This window comes from Amblyraja radiata, chromosome 46 (assembly GCF_010909765.2).
Source record: "Amblyraja radiata isolate CabotCenter1 chromosome 46, sAmbRad1.1.pri, whole genome shotgun sequence".
Lineage (NCBI taxonomy): Eukaryota > Metazoa > Chordata > Chondrichthyes > Rajiformes > Rajidae > Amblyraja > Amblyraja radiata.
The window spans coordinates 7,650,540-7,678,066 of record NC_046001.1 but is presented as its reverse complement, the minus strand read 5'-3'; the positions used below and the strand labels follow the sequence as shown (position 1 = coordinate 7,678,066).

Here is a 27,527-nt window from a genome sequence, read left to right as displayed (position 1 = left end):
ATCAGTTAATGTATTTTGTTGGTTCAGGACACCAGAATTACCCCAAAAAACTCTTGACTTTTTTACTAATTCATGAGAATGTCAATGTCCTCTTCATCAAGCAGATTAGATTAATCTGTTTAACGAGTCAACAACCATATTTTACCAGGGTCTGCCGAGATTGAGAGTGCAGATACTGGTAGGCACTGAAACCAAAACCTTCAAACATCTTGGTGAGAAAACGACCAACACCTGGAATAATCATGAGTTATTGTGAATTTAATTTTCTTTCTAAAATAAACTTTTCTTCTTTGGTTTCCTCTTATGATTTCTACCTGATGTCCTCTTGTTCAAAAATGTTTTAAAAAGACCATGATAAATATTTTGAGGAGTCACATTTTGACCAAAAGAACTTAGATGTCCCTGTTGGGTGAACCCTCAAATTAGGCTGCATTTCACTTTTAATATAATTAAAATAATTATTTAATACTTTCTAGTGGACAGATGCCTTTAGAATTTCACGAGACATTGAACAGGAATCGGGAGATGAAAAAGCCCTGTTTAATTAATTCACGGTGAAGCACCTTCTCCATTTGATAAACTAAATCATGAAATCACCACAATGTGTCTGGTGTCTGAAGAAATGGACACATCGTCATCTTCCTTGGCATATTTCTTGGGCAAAAACTTCACAATGCTGGTTGCAAAATGATACCTGAAATCTTTGTACATAAAGTTGAAGAGGATGGGATTTATAATGCAGTGAGTGCATGTGAGGCACACAGTGAAGTCATAAAAAAAATAAAGTGCATACAGCATATAACAGTTTTGGTCCCAATCCATCAGCTCAGCGAGTAGGAGGAAGTAATAAGGGGACCAACAGATTAAGAATGTTATGATGTAACCATATATTAATTTACAGGTCCTTATGATTTCTTTGTTACCGGAGGCTTTAGCAGCTTTTGCAGTGATGATGTTGCTCACAATGATAATGGGAAAGGGGATAACAAACCCAAAAATCAGGGTTAAAGAACTTTGAATATACCAAGACCTCCTGCTATCCAAGAAGCAATAGTTATCGTAATATCCATACAATTGGTGAAATAAATAGTTTGGTATGGACAATACCATAGCCAGAGTCCACACGGACACACAAATCAGCCTGCGGATACGTCGATCCCTGGATCCTTGAGCCTGGGCTGGGTACCGCAATGAGAAGTATCTGTCCACACTCGAACTGAGCAAGAAAAAGACGTTGCAATACAGATTAAGGCAATACAGGAAGCCATCGAGTTTGCACAAAAAGGAGCCCCAGATCCAACGGTAATGTAACAAGATCTCTATTATCCTCAACGGGATGATTAACACAGCAATCATGTCACTGATGGCTAAATTAAAAATATATAAGTTGCTTTCTTTCTTGGCCTTTTTCATCTGCCAGTTTATCCAAAGAACAAGAATGTTCTCTACCAGACCCACTACAAAGATTAGCAGGTATAAAACAAGCGTTATATACATCATTGCTTCTCCACTCATGTAGTAAACACATTGGCACAAGGGAGCGCTGCAATCTTTAGTAGTGGTGTTGCTGCTGCTAGGGCTGGTCACAGTTGAGTCCGCCATGGAGAACCTGCAGATATTAAAACAATTGTAATTTTTAGATTTAATAACTTTTCCATTTGCAGCCTTGGATCACAGCTGATCCCCTTGCTCTAATGTTCTCCTGTACTGTTAGGTATATGTCTAATTCCTGTTTTCAATGTATGATCGACTTGGCTTCACAGGCCATTTATCTTTTAATGAAACTCTGCCTGTTACCAACTGCCCACAGATGGCTGTTTAAGAAGGAACTGCAGATGCTGGAAAATCGAAGGTACACAAAAATGCTGGAGAAACTCAGCGGGTGCAGCAGCATCTATGGAGCGAAGGAAATAGGCCCGCAGATGGCTGCCGACCAAAAATAGGCTGTGTGGTCCTTTGGTGAAATGCTCAATTTCCACTGCTTTTTGAGGGGAATTTTCAGTTTCTATTGCCTTTGCTGAAGGATTGTTAAAGCTGTTTGATCTCCCTTTACAAACTGCCCCAGACCTCAGCAGGGAATGGGGATTGAAGCTGCCAGCCGAGGGGCTTTAGTCCAGCAATTTACAGTCTATTTCCGTGCTGAATGGCTCTGCACATGGAAGGACCCCGTTAGGACCCTAGACAGAAGAAAGGTAGGAGGAATGGTCCTTTCTTTCTGAGATAGGTTCCTTTTTCCTTAACTCTGGTTTCCCCTCCACCTTAGTTGAGAGCCCTCAACCATGCCTATTCCATTTCTTCTCTCACCGCCTGTATTAGTCGGAGCAAGGATAGGGTTCCTCTTATCCTCACCTTCCACCCCATTAACCTTGACATCCAATGGATCATCCTCTTTAATCTCCCACCACCTCTAGTGAGATGCTAGCAAGATGCTAGCTGGGGAGACTTTAAACTAGAACGGTTGGGGGAAGGGACTCAAATAGAGAAAGCTAGTAGACAGTGTGTGAGGCAGGAGGCAGAGAAGGAAAGCACCCAGACCCAACATGTAGGGGGGAAGAAGAAAACAATAATAAACAGAGAATAAGAGGTGGTGGGGTTCTTAAATGGGTGAGCAGAGAGACAGAGGGGTGTAAAATTGGGGTGGAAGCAATAGGTAGCAAGGTGAAAAGTAAAAGTGGCAGGCAGACAAAACCAGGGCAAAAATCAAAAAGGGCCACTTTTCAACATTATTATAAAAGGGGTAAGAGCGTTGTAAAAACAAGCCTGAAGGCTTTGTGTCTCAATGCAAGGAGCATTCGTAATAAGGTGGATGAGTTGAATGTGCAGATAGCTATTAATGATTATGATTTAGTTGGGATCACGGAGACATGGCTCCAGGGTGACCAAGGCTGGGAGCTGAACATCCAGGGATGTTCAATATTCAGGAGGGATAGACAGAAAGGAAAAGGAGGTGGGGTAGCGTTGCTGGTTAGAGAGGAGATTAACGCAATGGAAAGGAAGGACATTAGCTTGGAGGATGTGGAATCGGTATGGGTAGAGCTGCGAAACACTAAGGGGCAGAAAACGCTAGTGGGTGTTGTGTACAGGCCACCGAACAGTAGTAGTGAAGTTGGGGATGGCATCAAACAGGAAATTAGAAATGCGTGCAACAAAGGTAAAACAGTTATAATGGGTGACTTCAATCTACATATAGATTGGGTGAATCAAATTGGCAGGGGTGCTGAGGAAGAGGATTTCTTGGAATGTATGCGGGATAGTTTTCTAAACCAACATGTAGAGGAACCAACGAGAGAGCAGGCTATTCTTGACTGGGTATTGAGTAATGAGGAAGGGTTAGTTAGCAGTCTTGTTGTGCGTGCCCCCTTGGGCAAGAGTGACCATAATATGGTTGAATTCTTCATTAGGATGGAGAGTGACATTGTTAATTCAGAAACAATGGTTCTGAACTTAAAGAAAGGTAACTTTGAGGGTATGAGACGTGAATTGGCCAAGATTGACCGGCAATTAATTCTAAAAGGGTTGACGGTGGATATGCAATGGAAGGCATTTAAAAACTGAATGGATGAACTACAAAAATTGTTCATCCCAGTTTGGCAAAAGAATAAATCAGGGAAGGTAGTTCATCCGTGGATAACAAGGGAAATCAGGGATAGTATCAAAGCAAAAGATGAAGCGTACAAATTAGCCAGAAAAAGCAGCATACCAGAGGACTGGGAGAAATTCAGAGACCAGCAGAGGAGGACAAAGGGCTTAATTAGGAAAGGGAAAATAGATTATGAAAGAAAACTGGCAGGGAACATAAAAACTGACTGCAAAAGTTTTTATAGATATGTGAAGAGAAAGAGATTAGTTAAAACAAATGTAGGTCCTTTGCAGTCAGAAACAGGTGAATTGATCATGGGGAACAAGGATATGGCGGACTAATTGAATAACTACTTTGCCGGAAATAGCAGGGGACCGTGGGTCAAAGGAGATGGAGGAACTGAGTGAAATCCACGTTAGTCGGGAAGTGGTGTTGAGTAAATTGAATGGATTAAAGGCCGATAAATCCCCAGGGCCAGATAGGCTGCATCCCAGAGTACTTAAGGAAGTAGCTCCAGAAATAGTGGATGCAATAGTGATAATTTTTCAAAACTCTTTAGATTCTGGAGTAGTTCCTGAGGATTGGAGGGTAGCTAACGTAACCCCACTTTTTAAGAAGTGAGGGGGAGAGAAAACGGGGAATTACAGACCAGTTAGTCTAACATCGGTAGTGGGGAAACTGCTAGAGTCAGTTATTAAAGATGGGATAGCAGCACATTTGGAAAGTGGTGAAATCATTGGACAAAGTCAGCATGGATTTACGAAAGGTAAATCATGTCTGACGAATCTTATAGAATTTTTTGAGGATGTAACTAGTAGAGTGGATAGGGGAGAACCAGTGGATGTGTTGTATCTGGACTTTCAGAAGGCTTTCGACAAGGTCCCATAAAAGAGATTAGTATACAAACTTAAAGCACACGGTATTGGGGGTTCAGTAGTGATGTGGATAGAGAACTGGCTGGCAAACAGGAAGCAAAGAGTAGGAGTAAACGGGTCCTTTTCACAATGGCAGGCAGTGACTAGTGGGGTACCGCAAGGCTCAGTGTTGGGACCCCAGCTATTTACAATATATATTAATGATCTGGATGAGGGAATTGAAGGCAACATCTCCAAGTTTGAGCATGACACTAAGCTGGGGGGCAGTGTTAGCTGTGAGGAGGATGCTAGGAGACTGCAAGGTGACTTGGATAAGCTGGGTGAGTGGGCAAATGTTTGGCAGATGCAGTATAATGTGGATAAATGTGAGGTTATCCACTTTGGTGGCAAAAACAGGAAAGCAGACTATTATCTAAATGGTGGCCGATTAGGAAAAGGGGAGATGCAACGAGACCTGGGTGTCATGGTACACCAGCCATTGAAAGTAGGCATGCAGGTGCAGCAGGCAATGAAGAAAGCGAATGGTATGTTAGCTTTCATAGCAAAAGGATTTGAGTATAGGAGCAAGGAGGTTCTACTGCAGTTGTACAGGGTCTTGGTGAGACCACACCTGGAGTATTGCGTACAGTTTTGGTCTCCAAATCTGAGGAAGGACATTATTGCCATAGAGGGAGTGCAGAGAAGGTTCACCAGACTGATTTCTGGGATGTCAGGACTTCCATATGAAGAAAGACTGGATAGACTCGGCTTGTACTCACTAGAATTTGGAAGATTGAGGGGGGATCTTATAGAAACTTACAAAATCCTTAAGGGGTTGGACAGTCTAGATGCAGGAAGATTGTTCCTGATGTTGGGGAAGTCCAGAACAAGGGGTCACAGTTTAAGGATAAGGGGGAAATCCTTTAAGACCGAGATGAGAAAAAAAATTTTCACACAGAGAGTGGTGAATCTCTGGAACTCTCTGCCACAGAGGGTAGTTGAGGCCAGTTCATTGGCTATATTTAAGAGGGAGTTAGATGTGGCCCTTGTGGCTAAAGGGATCAGGGGGTATGGAGAGAAGGCAGGTACGGGATACTGAGTTGGATGATCAGCCATGATCATATTGAATGGCGGTGCAGGCTCGAAGGGCCGAATGGCCTACTCCTGCACCTATTTTCTATGTATCTATGTATCTATGATTCATCTTCCCCTCTGCCTGCATTCTGAAAGGACTTATTGTTGGTATGATCAGCTATAATTACTTTTTAAAAAACTGCTCAAACAACCACGTATTAAAAATCAGGTCCGAAATGATAAAAAAGAACAGAAAATGTTGGAAATAGCGGTTGAGACAACAGCTTTGGAGTGAAAAACAGTTATTGTTTCAGGTCAATCACGTTTCATGACTGCTCTTTGCAAAGAGCTGTTCTGAAACACAATTGATCTGAAAATCAGGTTATGGTATCAAAGCTATGCCTCGACTGTTGCGTTTCTTAGAAACAGTACAATGTAAATATCACAACTAAAGCACAAAATAATGAAATGAATAGATAATATTTTTCATTACAAACCCATTGTTCAGTTATCAAAGCAATGTCGGAATAAAGTTGCGACTGACCTGAATAAGTGGTTCTTTCACTGTGCTGTGTGAATTGCTTCACCGGAGAACAAATGTTTGCAAATGATTGTGAGGTTTTTATATTTATGGATGTTTGAAGCGGGAGGAAGGGATGTGAGGGGAGATTTTACAGTAAACAGGAAACCACGGGAGTTATATGTACCCAATGCTCATGGGGACAGAAGGTGTTGCAAGATAATGAATATTTTGTCCGGCTTTGAGTTTGAAAAGTCAGCATCTTTACTTTCCCAAACGAAGCAAATAACTGGCTAAATGTGCAACGTACAAAGCCACAGACTAAATTGGCAGAGGTCGTTTTATTGTGAAAAATGTGTATGGAGATGGGTGGGGAGAAGTGTGGGGACCACTTTCAAAATTAAGTCTTACATTATGTTGGCTTGTATTTGCTTCCTCTCCTTACCCAAAGCATAAATGTCCTAAGGTGTGTTACTGGGTCACACAAATCTTGTTTGATCGCAACTCATAGTTGAGCTTGTAGGATACAACAGTGTCAGCTAAAGAGATGCTTCATTTTAGTAATGGACGCCTAAGATGAGAAAAGTGGTGCAGCTGTGATAACTCTGCAATACACATCAGGGTTATTGTGACCAATGGAAGTGTGCCCTGTCTGTGTCGCCATGAGAGTATGAATAAAAACTGAAGGAAGAAATAAGCCTTCTCAGAATGGCAGGTGATTGCTTAGGATCATACCTTTGATCACTTTTTTGGTCACTTAGGATAGGTATAGAGATGTTTATAAATGTGGACAAGATTAAGCTCGGGCCCATGAGTCACTGGCAAATTCCATTGGGAATTCAAGATAAAACTTAAGTCGAAATGGTCTTTTTTGAGCTGTATGATTATTGTCAACTTTATGGGGGGAAATAGGAAGGAAGCTGGTAGAATATCTCCTCAAATACAATAAAGATAGATTTTTCAAAAAATATCTACTAGAAAAATTAAAATATCTTTTTGGACACTAACAATAACAAAAACATATGGAGACCCTTCCTCAGACTGATTCCTCCAGAACTTCTGGAGATCAGCAGGTTAAGCAATAACTCTGGAGGCAAAGAGATGATTGTTGTTCAATCGAGACCCTGCATCTCTCTCTTTATCAGTTCTGATGAAAAGTCTTTGATTTGAAACGTTAAGTTTCTCTTCCAATAGATGCTGCCTGAAATGTTGAGGCTTAGTCAGCATTTTCAGCTTTTATTCTAACAGATAATGGACAATCATATCTGGAAGCTTAATCTTAACATTTCTCATCATCTTGTTTAAGGCTAGTATGATGAGGGAGGATTGCATGTGGCTAAGGAGGATGTTACTTATTATTATGGTGTATTGTAAGCATTTTTATGATTAGTAATCTTGATTAAATGTAAATGATTAAATGTCAGATATAAATTGTATACTAATTGAAATTTAAATAGCTGAAAAAATGTATGGAATTGTAAATTGTAATATATTTAATTGTGGGCGGGGTTGAATAAAGGGAGTGGAAGTAAATTACCGTTAAATGCACAAAAAATGTATTAAAGTACATTTATATTTGTAAGGATATTTAAAAATATGTGCAAAGTAAATATTTTCACATAGTATGTAGATTTGATTTCACTGCACAAAACATTTTATACAACTGTCTTTTTGCTACATTTTGTCAAAAGTTGTGCTGGTTCAGGAAATTTTCCTTTCACTATTATTTTTCTCAACATTATGTCACATTTGTTTATATTGAGTTGTATCAGCTCAGAAGTAGGTGGGAGGTTGCACGAGAAGTGAAGGGGGGAAAGTTGAAATGGGAACTAAAGATTGAGTTAAATCTGAGACACAAAACAAATTATGTGGGGATTAGGGCATCGATTAGAAAACTATGATTTTCAAAGTAACTGCACAGTGGTATGTGTCCTTTGTTGGCAGTGGCAGTGGGTTGTAGGGATTTGAAAAGTGAATTTGCTGAGCTTTACAATTAAAGACTGGATACACCACCATTACGCCTAACACCTATTGTGCATTTGACTTTTTGTTCCGCATCCTGTCTCCTGTATTTTGCTGCTTTCTGAAAAATACTTCCTGATAGGGTTTTTTATTACAGACTCGACAAGAAATGTCAATCAGTGAAGGAGTCCAAAGGAACAGAACATTACTGAGGTTGCACGCAAATCAGCAAGCAGAAGGAAAATTCTCTTGGAGTAGGCCGGGCCTTCACATTCACAATGGAAGCAGCAGGAAAATGTGATCAAAAACAGGACTTCTTCTTTTTCTTGCGTATGGCATGCACAGCCTAAAGTTGTAGGACAGCTTGTTCTATTTGATTGTGCACGCAGGGTTGATTGCATTCGTCGAAACAGGGCGGATCACGGGAAGGTTGCAATATTCCACTCCAAAAACAAGACAAAGGGACTCTACTAGCACTACTGCTCTGGGGCAACTGGCTTGATCCATTGTATGGGTCAAAAATTCTGATATCTTCCTGATCTGCCATTAAATGAGATCCTGGTAATTCTGATCTTTTAAAGTCTACTTATCCATCACTGATTCACATAAAGTCTCTCATTTCAATACACAGTAGTAAGAAATATTTTTTTTTAAATTTGTCAATATTTCAAGTACATTTTGAGCAGGCTCATAACCACTGGACGGTTACTTAACAGAAGAAATGGATGCTTCTGCTGACTGAATGAAAAATAAAACAATTGGATTATTACAGTCGTTCAGATGAAAATTGTGGGTGTAGGTAGAATGAAAATCTTGCTTACAGTAGCATCGAACGCTGAGACAACACACAGAAACAAAAATTATACGTGAATTAAACAAATTATCCAAGAAAAGAATAAAGGCTTTGCACAATTGTGCAAAAATGCATCATAGGGAAACGAGTCCATCGTAGTGTCAGAGATGGCCCGTACTGTTCCATTGCCGAGGTAGGAGTAAGATTATCCGGGTAGTTTGAAGAACTTGATGGTTGTAGGAAAGTAGCTGTTCCTGAACTTGATGGCGTGGGACTTCAGGCTTCAGTACCTCCTGCCCAATGATAGCAGCGAGGGGAGGGCATGGCTCGGATGTTGGGGATCCTCGATGAGATATGCCGTTTGAGGCAGTTAATGCTTTCGATGCTGGGGAAGGCTGTGCACATAATGAACGCGGCTGAGTCCAACATTCTTTGTGATTACATCTGAGCGCAGGACAGGTCACCCTAGTTATTAATGCTCAGGAATTTGTACCTATCCATGTTCTCCAGAGATGCTGCCTGACCCGCTGAGTTACTCCAGCACTTTGTGTCCTCTTGTGTAAAGCAGCATCTGCAGTACCTTGTTTCTATATTTGATTCATTCTTTAATCGTTTCCCGAGGTTTAAGTGAAAGTGTGCGGACGGATTGTCTTCCATGTGGACGCCGCGCTTGGGCGGGAACTAAGGCGGCTGCTCGTTCCTCCCCGCGAGAGCTTGTGCGAGATCGATGGGCGAGGGCGACACAAAGGCGGGATTGTCCACGTGAGGCAGCCGCGGCTTTAAATTCAGCTTCAGTTGACGCTGGCCGAGGTGGTGTGTGTGGAGAACCGGGGGTGGCATAATCCCTGTGAAATTAGGAATTCTCTATGAAATCGTTGTTTAAAGAAAGAATATTGAAGCTGATTGTTTATCGATACACCTTTTTAGCTTCCCCCTCCCCCCCCCCACAAGGTGCGCTGACAATTTCAGTCATTACTTTTTTTTCTAGAATTATCATTTTGTACTTTTCCATTCCTGAACGGTAAGTTTGCGAGCGCGATTTCATTAAAACAGTGGGATTTTAAATTGGATCTGTTTTGTCATCCAATAAATTAATTCATGTTATGTTCTTTCCAGTTTCTGAACTTCGCTGGAATTGGTAAGTTTGATGATTTGTGAAGGGAGCCTTTGTTTTAATAAAACAGGACATCATAATAATCCAGGATGAGATAACTGTCATTATGGAGTATAATCTGATGAATGAAAAATCGGATACAATTACCAGAAGATGTGGTGTACCCGTGTGTTGCTTGGATTCATTGTTACATCATGGTGATGCACTTGGTCTAAGCAAGCCATCAGGCCAGGTTTTAATTTAGCCAGCCATAGTTCAGCCTGACCTTTCAAGCATTGAAGTGTTGATGGTGATTGGTAGCTAATAAGAACAAGGTTGACATTTGCCATCCAAAATTAATAATAAAGTCAAAGTATTGGAGGATCTCAGCGGGCCGGGTAGCATCTGTGCAGGGAAATGGGCGGATGATGAGACATGAAGGGAAGGGAGAAAGCTGGAAAAGGGGTGAGGGTGGAGGCAAAGTTTGACAAATGGTAGGTGTAGACAAAAACAACTGCAGATGCTGGAATATTGAGTAAAACAAAGTGCTGGAGGAACTGTCAGGCAGCATCTGTGGAGGAAAAAGGACGAATGAGTTGGGACGCTTCAGACTGACTCGCAAGGAACTGCAGATGCTGGAATCTTCAGGGAAAAATAACTCACTGCTGGATGACCTCAATGGGTCAGACAGAATCTGTGAGCAATGGATCAACCCTGACCAAGATCGTTGTCTGTCCATTTCTGTTTGTCCCTCCACAGATGCTGCTTGACCTGAATTCCTTCAGCACTTCTTTTGCTCAAGATTCCAGCATCTGCAGTTCCTTGTGCCTCTGTCTTAATGATAGAATCAACTTGCCCTGATATTAACAGCATAGATGCTTTGACAATGTGGGCGTGTGTATGTGGAGAGGAGAGGAGAGGATGGGAAGACTAGTTGCCAATGAATTATTTTTTATTAATGTAGCAAACAAATGTACCTAGGAGATTCACAAGGTGATAAGGGAAGATTGCCAAAAGTTTGGCCAGAGGATTATGTTTATTTAGGGGCTGTATTAAGGAAGAAAAAAGTATTGTGAGTGAATTCTGGAGCTGAGGTCCAGACAGCCCATAGGAGCAATTAAATTAGGACTGATTTTGTGTCAGGCAAGAATTTGAAGGGATTTGTGAATGTTAAAAATTGAGTTGAGTCAGGTTGAATATGGTAGTATGAGTTGAGACAGTGGCAGTAGACATTTTGAATGTTGTTTAGGTAGGGAATCCAGATGGGAGTGTGTTGGCAGAGGTGACAAATATGTGTGGTTGTGCATTTCATTAGTTGGGGTGAATCTGGGGAAGACCTGGATGGCATTACTGCAGTAGAAATAGGTGGCCTTCTGTAACCTGGACAAGAGATGTGCATCTTGCCTTTGAGTCAAGAATGACATGAAGATTATGAACTGTCCAGTTGGTGTTCAGACATTCTTGATGGAGAGAGATGGAGTCAATGGGTAACAAACCAAGTTTGTGACTGGGACTAAAGATGATGGGTTGATATTCCCATTACTTGCCACTGCCTATTTATCATTGGATGTAAGATAGATTCATTGACATTTTGGAGACAATGGTGGGATCAAGAGATGTGAGTTGGATGTTGTCAATATGCAGAAGAAAATTGATGCTGTGTTCTTGGATGACTTTGCAGAGAGGTGTTGGAGGGTGGATGTGATCAACTGCATCAGTGGACATGGAGGAATAGATTGCCAATATTTGCACTGCGTGCAATTGTAACAATGAACTTCGATCAGAGCCATTTCAGGACTGTGCTGGGAATGGAAACCTGACTGCAGGGATTCAGACCAGGAGTTCTGGTGAAGGTGAGCGTGAAGTTGGGAAGCTCTGGCACATTCAATGACTTGGGAGGACAAAGGGAGGTTGGAAGTGGGGGCAGTAACATGAAAGGACTTGATTTTTTTTGGTGAGGAAAGGTGATATGGGCAGATTGAAATAAAGAGGGAGGGTGGAGAACATTCTTTGAAGGCAACTATTTAATGTTATTTCAGTTATTCTAGAGTCCAGGAATAAAACATAGGTGGTCAGAATCTAGATGAAGGAGCGAACGGTATCTTGTGGACTTCATTAATTTGGAGAAAGATCAAAGAGCGAAATTAGGAAAAGCTACAATTTGGGGTGAGGCTTGGGAGAAAGGAGGCCATATGAGCATTTTGGCCTGGTGGATTGTGTAAGAATGGGAATGGGTAGAGACTGGTTTCTATGTCAAAGTTCTTTGCGCTTATTATTGGAGAGACCCTCTCCATTGATTACTGTGGAAAGAGCATTGACGTTAAATGTTTCTCGGCTGGGCGATTCCCCTCATCACTCCTTGGAATGGCATGAACATAGGAATGTGATGGACGTGTGTTAGGAGGAGGACAGCTTAGACTTCCCACAACACAGAAGTATTCAAACAAATCAATGTGTGTTTTACCAGTTATTTGATATTTTGTGTGGAAAGCTGTGCAAAGACTTAAATATACAGTACTCTGCTTACATTTGATGCACTAGAAAATTGGTAAGAAGTAATTGGATGATACAAAGCCTGAAATTTGTATAAGGAAGGCAATGGGGATTGATTAGTTCCACGTTTGAACCCTCAGGAATAGATGAACTTGGTATGATGAGGCTTGGTTTCAATGCTGAGAAGTCATGGAATGTGACTGTCTCTCCCAAGTTCCAAATACAGTTCAAAAGAGCAAAGTGAAGGCAGGCAGGGAAATCTCCTCAATTTTCGACAGTATTTGAGCTAAAAGAAGATAACTACTTTGGAGGGCTCGTCGTCTTTTGTTTTGTGCAGGAGCCAAACCTCCAGGCCAATTTAAAAAAAAGTATATTTGGACAGAATTCTAAAGCTTAGAATGAGAATTTGAAACGCAGACATCCCCATTTGTTTGCATTGATAGCTGTTCCATAACACTCATCAGTTAATAGCCTGGGAGTAACTTGTGTGGCAAGTTTTAAAATAAAAATTCTACTGATAATTAATTACTCTCATTTTTGAGCCAGCATTTGAGGGCAAAGATACAGGGACATTTTAACGGCTCATTTTGAAAAAGAATAATCACAATTGAAACCATAGAAGAAGGAAGTACTTTTCCTGCCAAACTGAACTTGAAACAACTAATTGTTCAGTCGTCAGAACCCAAACTGGGGAAAATATACACATATGGGAAACCATTTGTAGTATATCTCTTTTCAACTTGAGACGAGCTTCATTGCATGATCACGATGATTCAATATCACAATAGGCGTTGAATATCGTGCATGAAACTGGGGTATCTTTACACGATCATTTTTACTCTATTCCAAATCATCATTAATGGAACTCTTACAACTTTGTTCATTCGTAGCATGGTGATGTTTGGATTCTACATGGATCAGTATTTAACGTAACTTGTCCAGTTAAGGTCACTATGTACTTCTTGTATGGAAATGCTCAAAATAGGCACATATCACGATTAGTAGTAGTTTCAGTAATATGCCAGGTGACAAAAAAGTTAGCTAAGGTAGACAAAAATGCTGGAGAAACTCAGCGGGTGCAGCATCATCTATGGAGCAAAGGAAATAGGCAACGTTTCAGGCCGAAACCCTTCTTCAGACTGATGTGAGGGTGGGGGGGGGGAGAAGTAAGGATGAGGAGGAGCCAGAGGGCCGAGGGAGAGCTGAGAAGGGGAGGAGACAGTGAGGACTACCTGAAATTAGAAAATTCAATGTTCATACCGCTGGGGTACAAACTGCCCAAGCGAAATATGAGGTGCTGCTCCTCCAATTTGCGATGGTCCTCACTCTGGCCGTGGAGGAGGCCCAGGACAGAAAGGTCGGATTCGGAATGGGAGGGGGAGTTGAAGTGCTGAGCCACCGGGAGATCAGGTTGGTTATTGCGAACCGAGCGGAGGTGTTTGGCGAAGCGATCGCCAAGCCTACACTTGGTCTCACCGATGTAGATCAGCTGACATCTAGGGCAGCGGATGCAATAGATAAGGTTGGAGGAGGTGCAGGTGAACCTCTGTCGCACCTGGAAAGACTGCTTGGGTCCTTGAATGGAGTCGAGGGGGGAGGTAAAGCCACAAGTAGCATTTCTTGCGGTTGAGGTAAAGCGACAAGTGTAGCATTAGTAGCCTATTTCCTTCGCTCTGTAGATGCTGCTGCACCTGCTGAGTTTCTCCAGCATTTTTGTGTACCTTCAATTTTCCAGCATCTGCAGTTACTTCTTAAACAAAAAAGTTAGCTAGTTTGCTAGTTGGACAAAAAAAGTTTAATTATGTAATATACCTTTAAAATGTTTTAAGTTGTCTAATGAGTCAGAAAGACAGTAGATCTGATTGTATTTTTTTTAATCCAAGTTAGGAAAGATTTAAGATACTTATGATTTGAGTGCAATTTAACACAATTTGTCTTGCAGATTATCATGGAACAGCCTGCAGTGAAAGGTGAGTGCCAAAATCTGGCTGTTTTTAAATTTCGGATAAATCCAAATGTAGCAGTCAAGCATTGGGTGTATGTTACTAGCACAGTGTCAAACTAGAGAGATGAACTAGAAATATTAACTAACTAGAAGAGAAAATCAAATACATTTTTCTGCTAGGTTTTCCTGACCTTTATCTCCAATAGGATCTAATGATTTACAAGCATCTGAAAATATACAGAAACTTAACTGTTATTAAATTCTAATTGATAAATTGTAACGATTTGGAACATTTTCTTATGGGGATGTCAAAGCAGTGGCTTTAAAAGATTAAATTGTGTTTGAACAGCTCCACCTTGGCAGCGAGCCAGCACAACTAGTTGCAACTACTTGCAAGGAATGCCATGAGAGATGAACTAGAAATATTAACTAACTAGTCTTTTAGATGGCGTGTATTAACCTTGGGTAAGTCTAGGGAAATGTGGTGGATCATATGGTTTTGTGTGGCTTGGGGAGAAACGAGCACTAAACACAGGCAATACGAGCATATGGACTCTTGGTTGTATTCCTCTCTGCTAATTTGGTTCCATTGTGGAACTGAATCTGTAGAGGTAGATACAACAGGTGGCCAATATTCATTCATGTATGCATTTGGCTTTGCTAACTAAGGACCAATTTCTTGTTGTATAATTCAACATAATTCAAATAATATTACTTTGACGTGCAAGTAGCTTTTCTACTGTATTATTGATCAACTAAACACCTAAATTGTTTAAGCATTTTAAAAGTTCTATGTGACTTGGCATTTCTCTTTTTCTATATTCAGATCTTTTTCTTTAACTGTTCTTCCATCCTCATACCCTGCTGTGTAAATTAACCTATCTTTTCAAATTTTTACTACTTCTTGGCTCTTGACTGAATTGTTAAAAGAAAGCTCCAAAGGTTGCGACAATTGACATAGACAAATAAAATGTCTGGATGATTAAATTCTTCCTTGGCATGGTATGAGTAAATAGAATAATTTGTGATATTGCATTGTTTCAAGGACTTGTTTCAATTTAATAGTTGTGAGTGTGTTTATGTATCATTGAGGTAAGCTTGAATAGCAGCCTGGGATTTAGCTTGTGTTGTCAGAATGGAGTCCAGCACTCCATCACTGCAATCACTTAAAAAAATGTCTTGTCTAGTCAATTCTGACACACTCCTGGTGTTGTATTTTCAGAAAGTTCCAAAAATCTGTATCTGGAAAGGGTTTGAGTTTCTCATTGCTTTACTGTTTCATTTCCAGGCATCTTTTCTTTCTTATAGACTGTATTCCAAAGAAGAGCTGGGGTGAGATTATGGATGAATTGGATGAATTGGGTGAACTGGATTGTGGTGAGTGACAGGAAAATGGATTAGTTCCATTTTCACAGTGGGTGGTTCACCAACACCCAAGCCAATCCCTTTTGCCTTCCACCACTGCCTCTCCCTCCTCCCCAATGTGCCTACACTTCAGAGAATGTGAGAGTGGATGAAAGGATGCCTTTAGATTGTGTGTATATAAACACCTGTTCATACAAAGTGAGAGCTAATATGGGACGTTTTCTGTTTAAAGGACCAAGATATTCTGATGCATTATTTAAATTATTTTTATAATTCCTTTAGTCAGTAGTAAGTAAATTATGACTTTGGAGGCATTGTTGTCACCAACAAAGTACTTTCCTGAACATTGACAAGCACTCTTCCTAGCATAAACCTGCTTCCTAGCATAAGCACCCATACATTTCATCCGTCAACAATATAGTAAGTGAATTGGAGCAATTGGTGAAAATGCAAAGTAGCTATGGCAAGAAGGAACAGAACTTACTAATGAGGCTGTGACCCAGAGCATCTTGGTTTCATTATGATCTTATCTTCAAAAGGAAAGTTGAGAAGAAATTTTGAGCACTTAGTCCGTTTACAATTGCTGTTAAGAGGCAAATGAATATGACGGGACACCTCGAGCATCATTACAGATGTGTGGGAAGGACTTGATGTAGAAAACAATGGAATGATTGGCATCTCTATGATGCTATAGGACTGGGAGACTATAGCAGAGAGTTCTACACTGGGGCTATCAAGACCGAGGGCACCTGTTTACAACGGCCTGTCATTGCTGGATATGATGCTGGGAATCGTCAGGGAAGAACAGTGGCAACATCCTGCCTATTTCTCAGAAGGTTGATATACAAAGTTGTCATGTATGTCAGGCGAGGTTTTGCAGATAGTACTGTGATCAATTGTTCAATGCTGAGAAGTTAATGACCTGAAATTGAAATCTGGCAAACGGCTGAAGAGAATATGCAACTTCATGCAGCAGAAAGTTACCAAGCCCTCTTATCTATTGTTGCCATGTTCTCTGAAGCTTGATCTCATTAACTTGGATAATATAGGCTAGCTGGCTTCTGACCAACGTGAGTTCTTTTCTGGTACATCTGAGTAGTCCTCTTTACCATCAAATGGATGAATCGCTCTTTTCTATAGCTGTGCCAGCAATTTGCATTCATCTAGCATTTTAGCATGGAGAAATAACACAACACCTTGGAGGCTTAATCAAAAAATGTTTACATGGCCAAAGTGGAATTTAGGAAGGGTGACTCAAAGCTTAATCACAGGGATGGATTTAAAGGAGAGACAGATAATTTGGATTGAAAGAGTACAGGCTTTGGGCAAATAAAACCACAGAATGCTGAAGGTGTGATGTGATTGATTGAAGGGAGAGAGTTCACCAAGGTCAGAGTCTGGGTTTGTGTGTGTACAGTGGTGATAGAATTGGAGATGGTTATAAAGATGAGGAGGTCCATGTATTTGGAATTGGTTACAAAGATGAGGAGATCCATGGATTTGGAATAATTGTTCCATTACTATTGTTTGGCATGAAAGTAGTTTGAAATACTATAGGTGTATCAGCCAAAGCTTTGTGTTGGATACTTAAATAACCACTTATTTGCTCCTGTTCAGGGCTCTCACTTAACTTTTTTCCCCTGTTGCCAGCTGGGCACCCTTTGCAGCTTTTTAAGTTGCCAAATGACAGTTTAGGTGGTCATTTAAGACGGTTTGCATGACGCGTGCGATATATGTGCTCGGACGAAGTGCGTAGTTACCAGTCGGAATTATGCTCATTGAAGCATTCACATATTATTTCTGCTTCAAATAAAGTCACAAACTAAACATATTCACCAATCAAGACATGATATATACCACAATGACATGCAGCAAAATTATAATACAGTATCTCAACTCTTTTTACACATTGCAATTAATGCAATTTTTATTAGTTCTTTCCACTTACAAACAAAAATGTGGTTGGATTATTCAGCATATGATCAACCTGTGTCAATAAATCCTGGACCATGGTAACATATATGCTTAAACATGCACACTATAGATTGATGCAAGCATGTCTTCTGTGAAGGACTGAAAATTATCATGACATGGCCATAGCATGGGTCGTTATTGCTATTGGTACAGAAACACTCTAGCTTCCCACATAATTTATCCATAACAAAATATACAGGTTGCAAGGAAATTTCTAAAGGCATTTTATGATAATAGCTGTTAAAACCAACTATACCCATCTGACAGGTTAAACATTACATTAACTGACAAGAGATGGCCAAAGGACATGACTGCAGCAAATGTTCTTTTGGTAATATGTTTAAAGGTGTCAAAACGCCACATTACCGGACATTCAGATTAGATGTACGTGTTGTGAACAGCAATGAAGATACCCAGTTTGTACGCACCAGATTTAAAAATAAATTATTGATAAACGCTGTTTCTATCATTCCCACTTCAGAATTAACGTTAACATTTCAAAGGACATATCTCCTGACCAAATTTGTGATGTATATGACCGACTGTAGAAGTAAAACCTGGATAAATCCAACGTATAGTAGTGAATGTTGCTCATTAAATAACTACATTACTGATACTCCATATTAAGAGCATTGATTTGCCATTAAAATGAATTTTGTAATAACTTGTCAACGGTAGCAGTGACAATCGAACATTGCGGTTTTAATGTTTCACGTGTTCACAATTTAATTAATCCATCTTTATGGACTAAAACAAATAATAACTTTGGGAATTAAAACACATTTGATTGCATTCCGTCATCAAACATAGTCAATGTTTGCTCTGAAGACATTTACAGCACAATATGGTCAGGAAGGGAGGGGGGGGTGGTGAATCAAGTGCGGGGTGGATAGATGGTGGGGGGGGGGGGGGGGGGGGGTGGGTGTTGAGAAGGAAATTGGTGCGGAATGGATGGATTGAGGCAGGTGAATTAGTACGGGTTGGTTGGAGTATGTAAAATTGTGGGGGGAGAGCACGGGGGATGTCAGTGGTGTTGAATGGGGGGGATCAATATGGGAGGGATCAGTACAGGATGAATGGGTGGATCAGTACAGGATGAATGGGGGTAGACAAAAATGCTGGAGAAACTCAGTGGGTGAGGCAGCATCTATGGAGCGAAGGAAATAGGCAATATTTCGGGTGGACACCCTTCTTCAGACTGTTCCCCGCATTCTTCCTGAATGGGGGGGGATCAGTACAGGATGGATGGAGGGGGGGGCGGGGGGTCAGAACAGTGTGGATCGGAGGGTCTGCAGGATGAATGGGAGATCACTACAGGATGAATGAGGGGATTAGTACAGGATGAATGGAGATCAGTAGAGGATGAATGGGAGTGATCAGTACAGGATGAATGGGGGTAGACAAAAGTGCTGGAGAAATTCAGCGGGTGAGGCAGCATCTATGGAGCGAAGGAAATGGGCAACGTTTCGGGTCGAGACCCTTCTTCAGACTAAAATAAGGATGGGTGACGTTTCTTCAGTCTAAAGAAGGAAGGGTCCAGACCCGAAACGTCGCCCATCCTTTTTCTCCAGACATGCTGCCTGTCCCGCTGAGTTACTCCAGCACTTTGTGTCTATCCCTGGGATATACCGCCTTTCAGTTGCATGAGTTCTCTCCAACACTTTTTAAAAAAATACTGATTTCCTTGAGCACGTTCAGTCTAAATCTGTAGTTCACCATTTGTGGAAGGTTTATATGCTTCCTGTGAAGACAGAATATTTAATTTCATATTTTCTTATTATATGTAATTATATATTTTCTTACACATAATTTCTGCCTACATCTTGGGAGCCCATTAACTTCATCTAATCAATTCCTTTTTACCGATCTATTGAATATATTTTGTTTCTTGCTAGCCTCTTGTATTCTACTTAATCAGTATCTAAGTTTTCCATTGCTGACTTCTGAAATTTCCCCAACCCTCAGGCTTGCAGCTTTTTTTTGTGGTTTGCCAATATTTTCATCCATTATTTTTAACGCTGAAGTTAGTTTCTTGAAATGCTGTTTTTCTAGACAATTGAGTACTGCCTTGTGAGTTAAAATAATTGAACTTATTTCCCTCTCTTTTTATGCAATAAGGAACTGCAGATGCTGGTTTATACCAAAGATTGACACAACATGCTGTGTAATTCAGCAGGTCAGGCAGCATCTCTGGAGAAAATTAATAGGTGACGTTTGGGTTGGGACCGTTCTTCTTTTGCCTTGCCACACAAGCAGAAAAAAGAGGTTGCCAACTACGTAGAGTTCATGGAGGAGACAAAGCTGTTCCCGTCCTCCAGTGGCATTGACATTGGAGGGGCATGAAGACGTCCAGGAAAATAAATATAAAACCAAGAAACTGGTGTGAGGAGGGAATGAACAGGGTCAGGAAACATTTGTCCTGTCATTCAATACAATCAAAAACAAACTAATATGACTCATTTCTGGATGTGAGGGCTCTGCAAGTCAAATTCACAATTTCTTTTAAGTGACGGTTATGCATTACCCACAAAAATAATCGTTGTAGGTGAACTGATTTTGGCATTCCTGAGAAATACAGTAACCTGTTACGTAACATCTCAGAACTTTCCTAACTGACCTCAAGGATGTAGCTATTTACAATACTTGGGCTTTAAGAAAATGAGATTATGTATATCTTTAACTTGCCAGAATATTAAACCTCATTACAAGTACAACTTATCTATTGTTGTAAAACTAATGTCTCTCTAGCTTGGCTTTAAGAAGACTACAAAAGATCTGAACTTTTTACAAAAATCATTGCAGATAAAAATCTAATTAAAAAATGTGACCATGATCAATGATTCAAGAAGAATGTCAATCTAGTGATGGGCAGCAAATACTGACTTTGCCAATCATCATCAGAACTAATTTTTAAATATTGTATTTTCAATATAATAATAAGTTTATTATATTGAAGTTCCCCAACAAGGCATGAGGGCCAGAGCCCTTTTAAAAAGTAATCAAATCTAATTAGATTGATCTTTTATTGATTAATACTTTATCTTCATTCTATAATTATAGATGGTGCTGAAAGTTTACAGTCAGTCAATCAGTGAGTATTTTCTTCCTTCCTTATAATGTAGTACAGCTGCCTGACACACCAAGAGGCTGTGTGACCTGCAAATGATGCTTCCTAGTCACAGAGATGTGCCACTCTGGGTATGATGATGGGCGGCATAGAGGTGCAGCTGGTTGGGCTGTTGCCTCACCACAGTGGCCTGGCTTCAATCCTGACTTCTGGTGCTGTCTGTGGAATTTGCATGTTCTCCCTGTTACTGCGTAGGTTTCTCATAGGCACTCCACATTCATCCCGTGATCTAAAGTCACTTGGGTTGGTAGGCAAATAGGCTGTTGTAATTCCCTTGTGTGTAGATGAAAGGGAGAAACTTGGAAGGGGTGGGATGGTGAGAGAGGTGGCAAGGTGAGAGAGTGTTGATGGAGAGAATAGGTTACAGGGACAATCAGTGGGGGAACAGGATTGCTCTAAGTAAAATAGACTTAATATGCCAAAGTAACCTCCTTCTCTGTCTTCATACATTTTTTAATGCTGTATGAATATGTGTCCAGCATTTACTGATTCTGCTTGTTCCTTTCCGAATGTGTGTCTCCATGAGGACTCTCATTGTGACCAGGAATAGCTGGATAGCATTTTTCTTCTGTAGAGGAAGCATACGGTAGGGTTTTCTCCGTGATCATGCCGAAAATTAGTAATGAGAAGGAAATGTTTGGGTTTGAACCTGTCAACCAGAATTTCCCTCCCCTTATCCATCGGGAACTTTGCTCTTCGTCCTCCCCCTGTCTCCTTTGTGTACATAATAATGCTTCTGACCCTCTAAGGCTCTTTGGCACAACCTTGTGGCGCTTCAGGAAATTGGTTGGGTTGAGGTGAATCCAGAGCGGTGAACAGAGCATATTCTGCTATCTCTGTGCAAAAGAGAAAACATTGGTATGTAGTTTCTTAATTGAGAAGGAAAACACCCAATTACAGGCCATCCCCATGTAAACAACGGGTTTTGTTTTTACATGTGTCCATCAATTGATTTTGTCCATGAGTTGGAAATTACACAATAATCATTTGATATAATAATAATAATAATATATTTTATTGTCATTGCACATAAGCGCAACGAGATTTGGTATGCAGCTTCCATCCGATGTCATAACTTAAATAACTAATAAAATTTAGATTTAGATACCCCGAGAAACATGGATTGTAAAAAGAACATTAAAATAGTCAAAACAGTTCAAACAGACTAAAGTGCAGATGTGTCTGTGCGACGTGACCATCTGAGGGAGACAGTCCAGGAGGGATGGGGGGCACTCAGCAGGGCCGGTTCAGAGCCACTATAGCTCTGGGAATGAAGCTGTTCCTGAGTCTGGAGGTTCGGGCGTAGGAGGCCTTGTAAAGTCTGCCGGAGGGAAGTAGTTCGAACAGTCCATTACAAGGGTGTGAGGGGTCTTTATGGATGCTGACGGCCTTCCTGAAGGCACCGTGTGTGGTAGATGCCCTCCAAGGCTGGTAGCCGTGTCCCAATAATCTTCTGCGCTCTGTGGACGACGCGCTGAAGAGCTCTCCTCCCCGCCTCCGTGCAGCTGAGATACCACACAGAGATGCCACACGTTAATATGCTCTCTGTGGTGGAAGAAGGTTGTCAGCAGCTGTTGGGGCAGACCAGTCTTTTTTAATGTCCTCAGGAAGAACAGTCGTTGCTGTGCCTTCTTGACCAGCGCAGCGGTGTTGGTGGACCATGTGAGGTCCTCTGAAATGTGAGTGCCCAGAAAATTAAAGCTGGACACTCTCTCCACACTGTCCCCGTAGATGGAGATTGGGGCGTATTCTCCATTGTGTGACCTCCTGAAGTCAATAATCAGCTCCTTGGTCTTGGAGGTGTTTAGTGACAAGTTGTTACGTGCGCACCAGTCCGCCAGGTTCTGCACCTCCGCTCTGTATTTTGTTTCATCACCGTTGGTGATCAGCCCAATCACTGTTGTGTCGTCTGCAAACTTCACGATGGTGTTGGTGTCGAATGCAGGAATACAGTCGTGTGTGAAGAGGGAGTAGAGCATGGGGCTCAGTGCACAGCCCTGTGGTGTGCCGGTGCTCAGGGTGATAGTGGAGGACAGGTGCGGGCCCAGTCTCACTGCCTGCGGTCGCTCCGTCAGAAAATTCAGGATCCAATCGCATATCGGTGAGCTGAGGCCTAGCTGGTGGAGTTTGATGGTGAGCTTGGTGGGGATTACCGTAATGAATGCAGAGCTATAGTCTATGAAGAGCATCCACACGTACGTGCCCTGTCTATCCAGGTGAGTCAGGACAGTGTGAAGAGCCAGAGAGATGGCATCCTCTGTTGATCTATTTGCCCTGTATGCAAATTGATGAGAGTCCAGTGAGGCAGGGATGCTGGATTTGATGTGGGAGAGGACCAGCCTTTCGAAGCACTTCATGGGTATTGGAGTTAGGGTAACCGGGCGGTAGTCATTCAGGTTGGTGACTTTAGACTTTTTTGGCACCGGCACTATGGTAGCTGTTTTCATGCACTTGGGGACCGTTGCCAGAGATAGAGACAGGTTAAAGATTCTCGTGAATACCTCCGCCAGCTGTACAGCACAGTCCTTTAGTACCCTTCCTTGGACTCCATCCGGGCCTGCAGCCTTGCGTGGATTGATCCTACGCAGAGCGCACTGTACCTCCTGAGTGTTCAGTGATAAGGCCTGTCCCTCCTCCATGGCCGGGGTTATTCCACTCCTGGTGGTGTTGCCAGTTTCGAAGCGGGCAAAGAAGGTGTTTAGCTCGTTGGCCAGTGTGATATCACTGTGGGGGCAGGTGGGGCTGCTCTTGTAGTCAGTGATGTCCCTGACACCCTGCCACATGCTTCTGGTGTCCGCGGTATTGAAGTGGTCTTCCACCCTTTGCCTGTGGATGTCTTTGGCCTTTTTTATACCTTTGTTCAGGTTCGACCTGGCAGCACTGTAGGCAGAAGTGTCCCTGGATTTAAAGGCATTGTTGCGTGCCCTTAGCACCATGCCTCCACAGAAATGTAATAAATGGCATCAAAAGGACATAAAACTGAAAAGAAAGAACAATTACTGGAAATGGAGAGAGAGGAAACTACTTCTGCCGTTCGTAGGAACGAACGTATGCACACACGTCAGATGTTTGAATTTATTAATATTATGGGAGTTCATTAATATATAGGGGTGTCCATAAATTGGGCATTTGTAATCCAGGTATGGTCTGAAATGAAAGGAAATGTTAAATGCTAGAACTAATTGTGTTGGCCTTAAATTTCAAACTTGGCTGGTCAACCTATCCTGAGCTCTTTAACTTCTAGGTCTACAAGATTCCTTTTAAATTTCAGCAAATAGAACACATCCTATCTCCATTGGTGACCTCAAAAATGCTCATTACTTGGATATTTTTTTGTGTATAAAATATTTGTCTTGCAGATCTCTCATAAGTGAAGAAATTAGAGATCTGCTCCTTGAGTATGAGAAACGTTATGAAGCTATGGTATGTCATTCATGTCCTTGTATCTACAGATGAGACATCTGTGTCATTCAGGTGTTATTTCTACCTCTGAGATACATAAAACTCTGTTAATCCTGAATGCCTGGATCTTTGGTGCCAGACTTGCAGATTTTCCAGACTGTTGAATGTTATTCCAATCAATACTGTCACACATCATTAATTCACTTATTTTGGATGTTATACATTAGTATAATAATTTTTCTAGCCAATCCAGCAAGTTTAGAAGAAGCATGGGAACAAGAGCCCCAATGCATTTAAAGGGAACCGGGGAACAGAGGGCCCAGTGTGTTAAAGGGAACGCGTGAATTGGCATCTGGTAAGCCAGATGCAGAACCACGGGGATTTCTGAATAATGGGGATGAGTTATTTTGCCAATTGGTTTTATTTTGAGATTAACAGAATCATCTGCCAAATATCATCGCTTCAAATTTGGCATCACCAAAAAGGAAAATAATAGAACTGAGTAACGTGTTTGTGCCCTAATGGTTTATGTTCCAAAATGTTCACTAGGTAGATAAATGTCAGTACAGTCAAGAAGGCAAATGTAAATGTTTATAAAGCTGGTGCATAATAGTGACAGTGGGCTGGCATCTATAAAGTACATATGCTGCTGTAGAGGTGGCTGATGCTGGAGTACTGCTGTACGTTAGAAGGATACTTGTAACTGCATAGTATATTTTGGGACAGATTAGGATCAATTAAATCATGCTAGGATTATGTTAAATCCACTTGATTCTTGGATTATGCATTTTATTAGATGTGCCTAGTTGTAACCCAGAAAAATAAAGATGTGAACATATTTATGAAGATGTAATTATGTGATTCTGTATTTGTAGATGTTTATGTTATTATTAACGATAATTCTGATTCCTCTATTTTTGGCCTTGGTATTCAGGAAAAGGAAAGGAAACATCTCAAAACAAAGGCAAAATTCCTGAAGGTAGATAGATTTATAAATACATTTGTCACCATCAAAAGAAGTCAAGGCCATCTTTCTATTTTGTTCTTTGGAAAAAGGACAGACAAACTGGTATTTCACAGAGCCCATGAGTTTCTGGTCTGTGGGATTATTGGACAAAATTGAAGCATTATTAATGTTACAAGGTAAGTCATCTAAGGCAATTATAGTGCAGCACCAGGAGGTTGTTATAAGTGTGCAATTACTTGTGATTTAGGAACAGGTCACATATTGGTCCTTTTCTTCTTGGAATGATATCTATTTGAGATCTGAGGAGGTTGATCAAAAAGAGAAAATGTAAGTCATTCTCACTGTTGTGATTCCCATTTTGGCAACATACGTAACAATGACTTGCAAGTTGTTCCTGAGGTACGTAGATATAGGGATGGTCATTTAGACTCTTGGCTATGGCGATTAGATCTTGGCTGATCTGGACCTTTGCCCCTTGTACCCTTGTGCATTCCACGATGGCTGGAAATACCAAGTTTTCAACCTAAAGTATTAATTTTCCATCTTTCAAAGTGTGTTTGTGTGTGTTGATGAAGAAAGGCAAAATTGATTTGAAATGTTTAAGTTGAACTGGTTCTAGGAGACCTAAGATAGACACAAAATGCTGGAGTAACTCAGTAGGACAGGCAGCATCTTGAGGCACCATCTAGGAGACCTGAGTTTGGTCTTGGCTCCTCAAGTCATGCCTGGAGCTAAGTCATTTGCCTGATCTTCGTTCTTCCAACTAGAATTCAGCCGTACCTAATTTCTCCAAGTGCGGAATTGAGTCAAGTCAGGAAACTGGGATGATTTATTAAAACTAGCACACAAGACAAAGCAGCAAAATAAGAAGCAAAAATACCAAATTACTTTAACAAAAGGTTGCAGATTTTTTAAATTACTGTTCTAATGGTAATTTACTTTCAGAGATTCATTTGTTTTGTCTTTTTCAGTCTTTCTGTGCTTTTTAACTATTTTATAGCAGCAAATACTTCGTAATTTAGTTATTGTTAGGCTTTTAGCTTCTTACTTTTTTGTAACAGTTTTAACTTAGGCAAATGATTTGAGTCTGCTTCAACGTTCCATTGGGCGTGCCAAGATCTGAAGAGTATTGTTGTCCATGAACACTCTTCTTTTCCATCCTTATAGCTCACCAAATTAGAAGTGACTGAGCAACTGGAAAGTAGGTAAGTGAATGTTCCTGAAATGTTGAGCCATGTATCTAATAGCTGGATGCGGATGCCCTAACACCAATTGTATTGGGTCTTGTATTTTGTGTCTATCTTCGGTTTAAACCCGCATCTGCAGTTCATTCCTACACATTTGTATTGGGATTAGATTTGCCATTGGGATTCAGCTTCTCATATTTTAGTGGTGTAAAAATGTTGCATATTGCTCATGTGCCTATAAATTCAATTGTATCAAGCCCAAATGGCAGTGTTAGGCAAACATTTTTTTTCCCCAGTGAAACATAATTGTGGGGTTATTTTATGCCACCACATAAATTTGGCAGGAAACTTCCTAATGTCAGTCACCCTTGCATTTATAATATGATTTCATCGTCAGGAGTGCAAAAGATGATGCCATTCCCTGTGCAATATTCCTTTTGGAACCTGCAAGAAAAAATGGACTGCATTGTCCTGGTGATCTTTGTTGTTGGGCAGTCCCAGAATAACAGTTTTGCTATCCCTGGTCTAGAATGCCTGCAAAGTAAGTAAATGACTTAATTTTGTCCTTGGTTTCACTGTTCACCATTCCCCAACTCCCCCCACTGATCTGCACCACACCACTTGATCCACCTGCTGTATGTTTTCTTTCTCACATGTTAGGCAAATGCGTATGTTGGCACTTAGACGAGCAAAGCCACCCACGGAAATGTTAAATCTTTATGTAACTTTGAGGATTCGAGTTCATGAAAATGTAGCACAAAAATAGCTTATGTTGGTATTATGATGGTAGCAATTTGAAGGATTTAAGAGTGACATTAGAAGTATATTGTGTTCTCAGAGTACATGTACCTACAAATATATATACCAGCAGCATCAAAGGAACGCTGAACTCTTTTTGATAGTTCATCATAATACAATATATTAAAAGCAAGCAATGCTTCGGTGCTGTTACCATGGCAGTCCTTAAGTCCATAGCTTTTTCCTCCTTCATAAGCTCCCATAATTTATGAACTGGGGAGTGGTTCAGTTATTCAGTCAATTTCAGGTATTTCCAACAATACTTCTAATTAGAGGATATGTAGCTCATAAAGCTCTATGGTTGCTTTCACTTTTAGCTGCAAGCATGAAGCTTTTTTCACTGTACAGCCTACTTTTACTGTGAGGAGCTGTTGTTCACTGAACTACCTGATG

At 40.9% G+C, this 27,527-nt stretch overlaps 1 protein-coding gene across 1 annotated transcript; it reads right to left on the bottom strand.

The window, feature by feature from the left end:
- Positions 1–350: 350 nt before the first annotated feature.
- On the bottom strand, positions 351–6,124 carry gpr182 (G protein-coupled receptor 182). Its single transcript, XM_033015804.1, has 2 exons — positions 6,053–6,124; positions 351–1,609 (listed from the first exon to the last, which is right to left on the bottom strand). The coding sequence occupies exon 2, from the start codon at positions 1,600–1,602 to the stop codon at positions 586–588; it is 1,017 nt and encodes a 338-aa protein (XP_032871695.1). The 5' UTR covers positions 1,603–1,609; positions 6,053–6,124; the 3' UTR covers positions 351–585.
- Between the last annotated feature and the right edge of the window lie 21,403 nt (positions 6,125–27,527).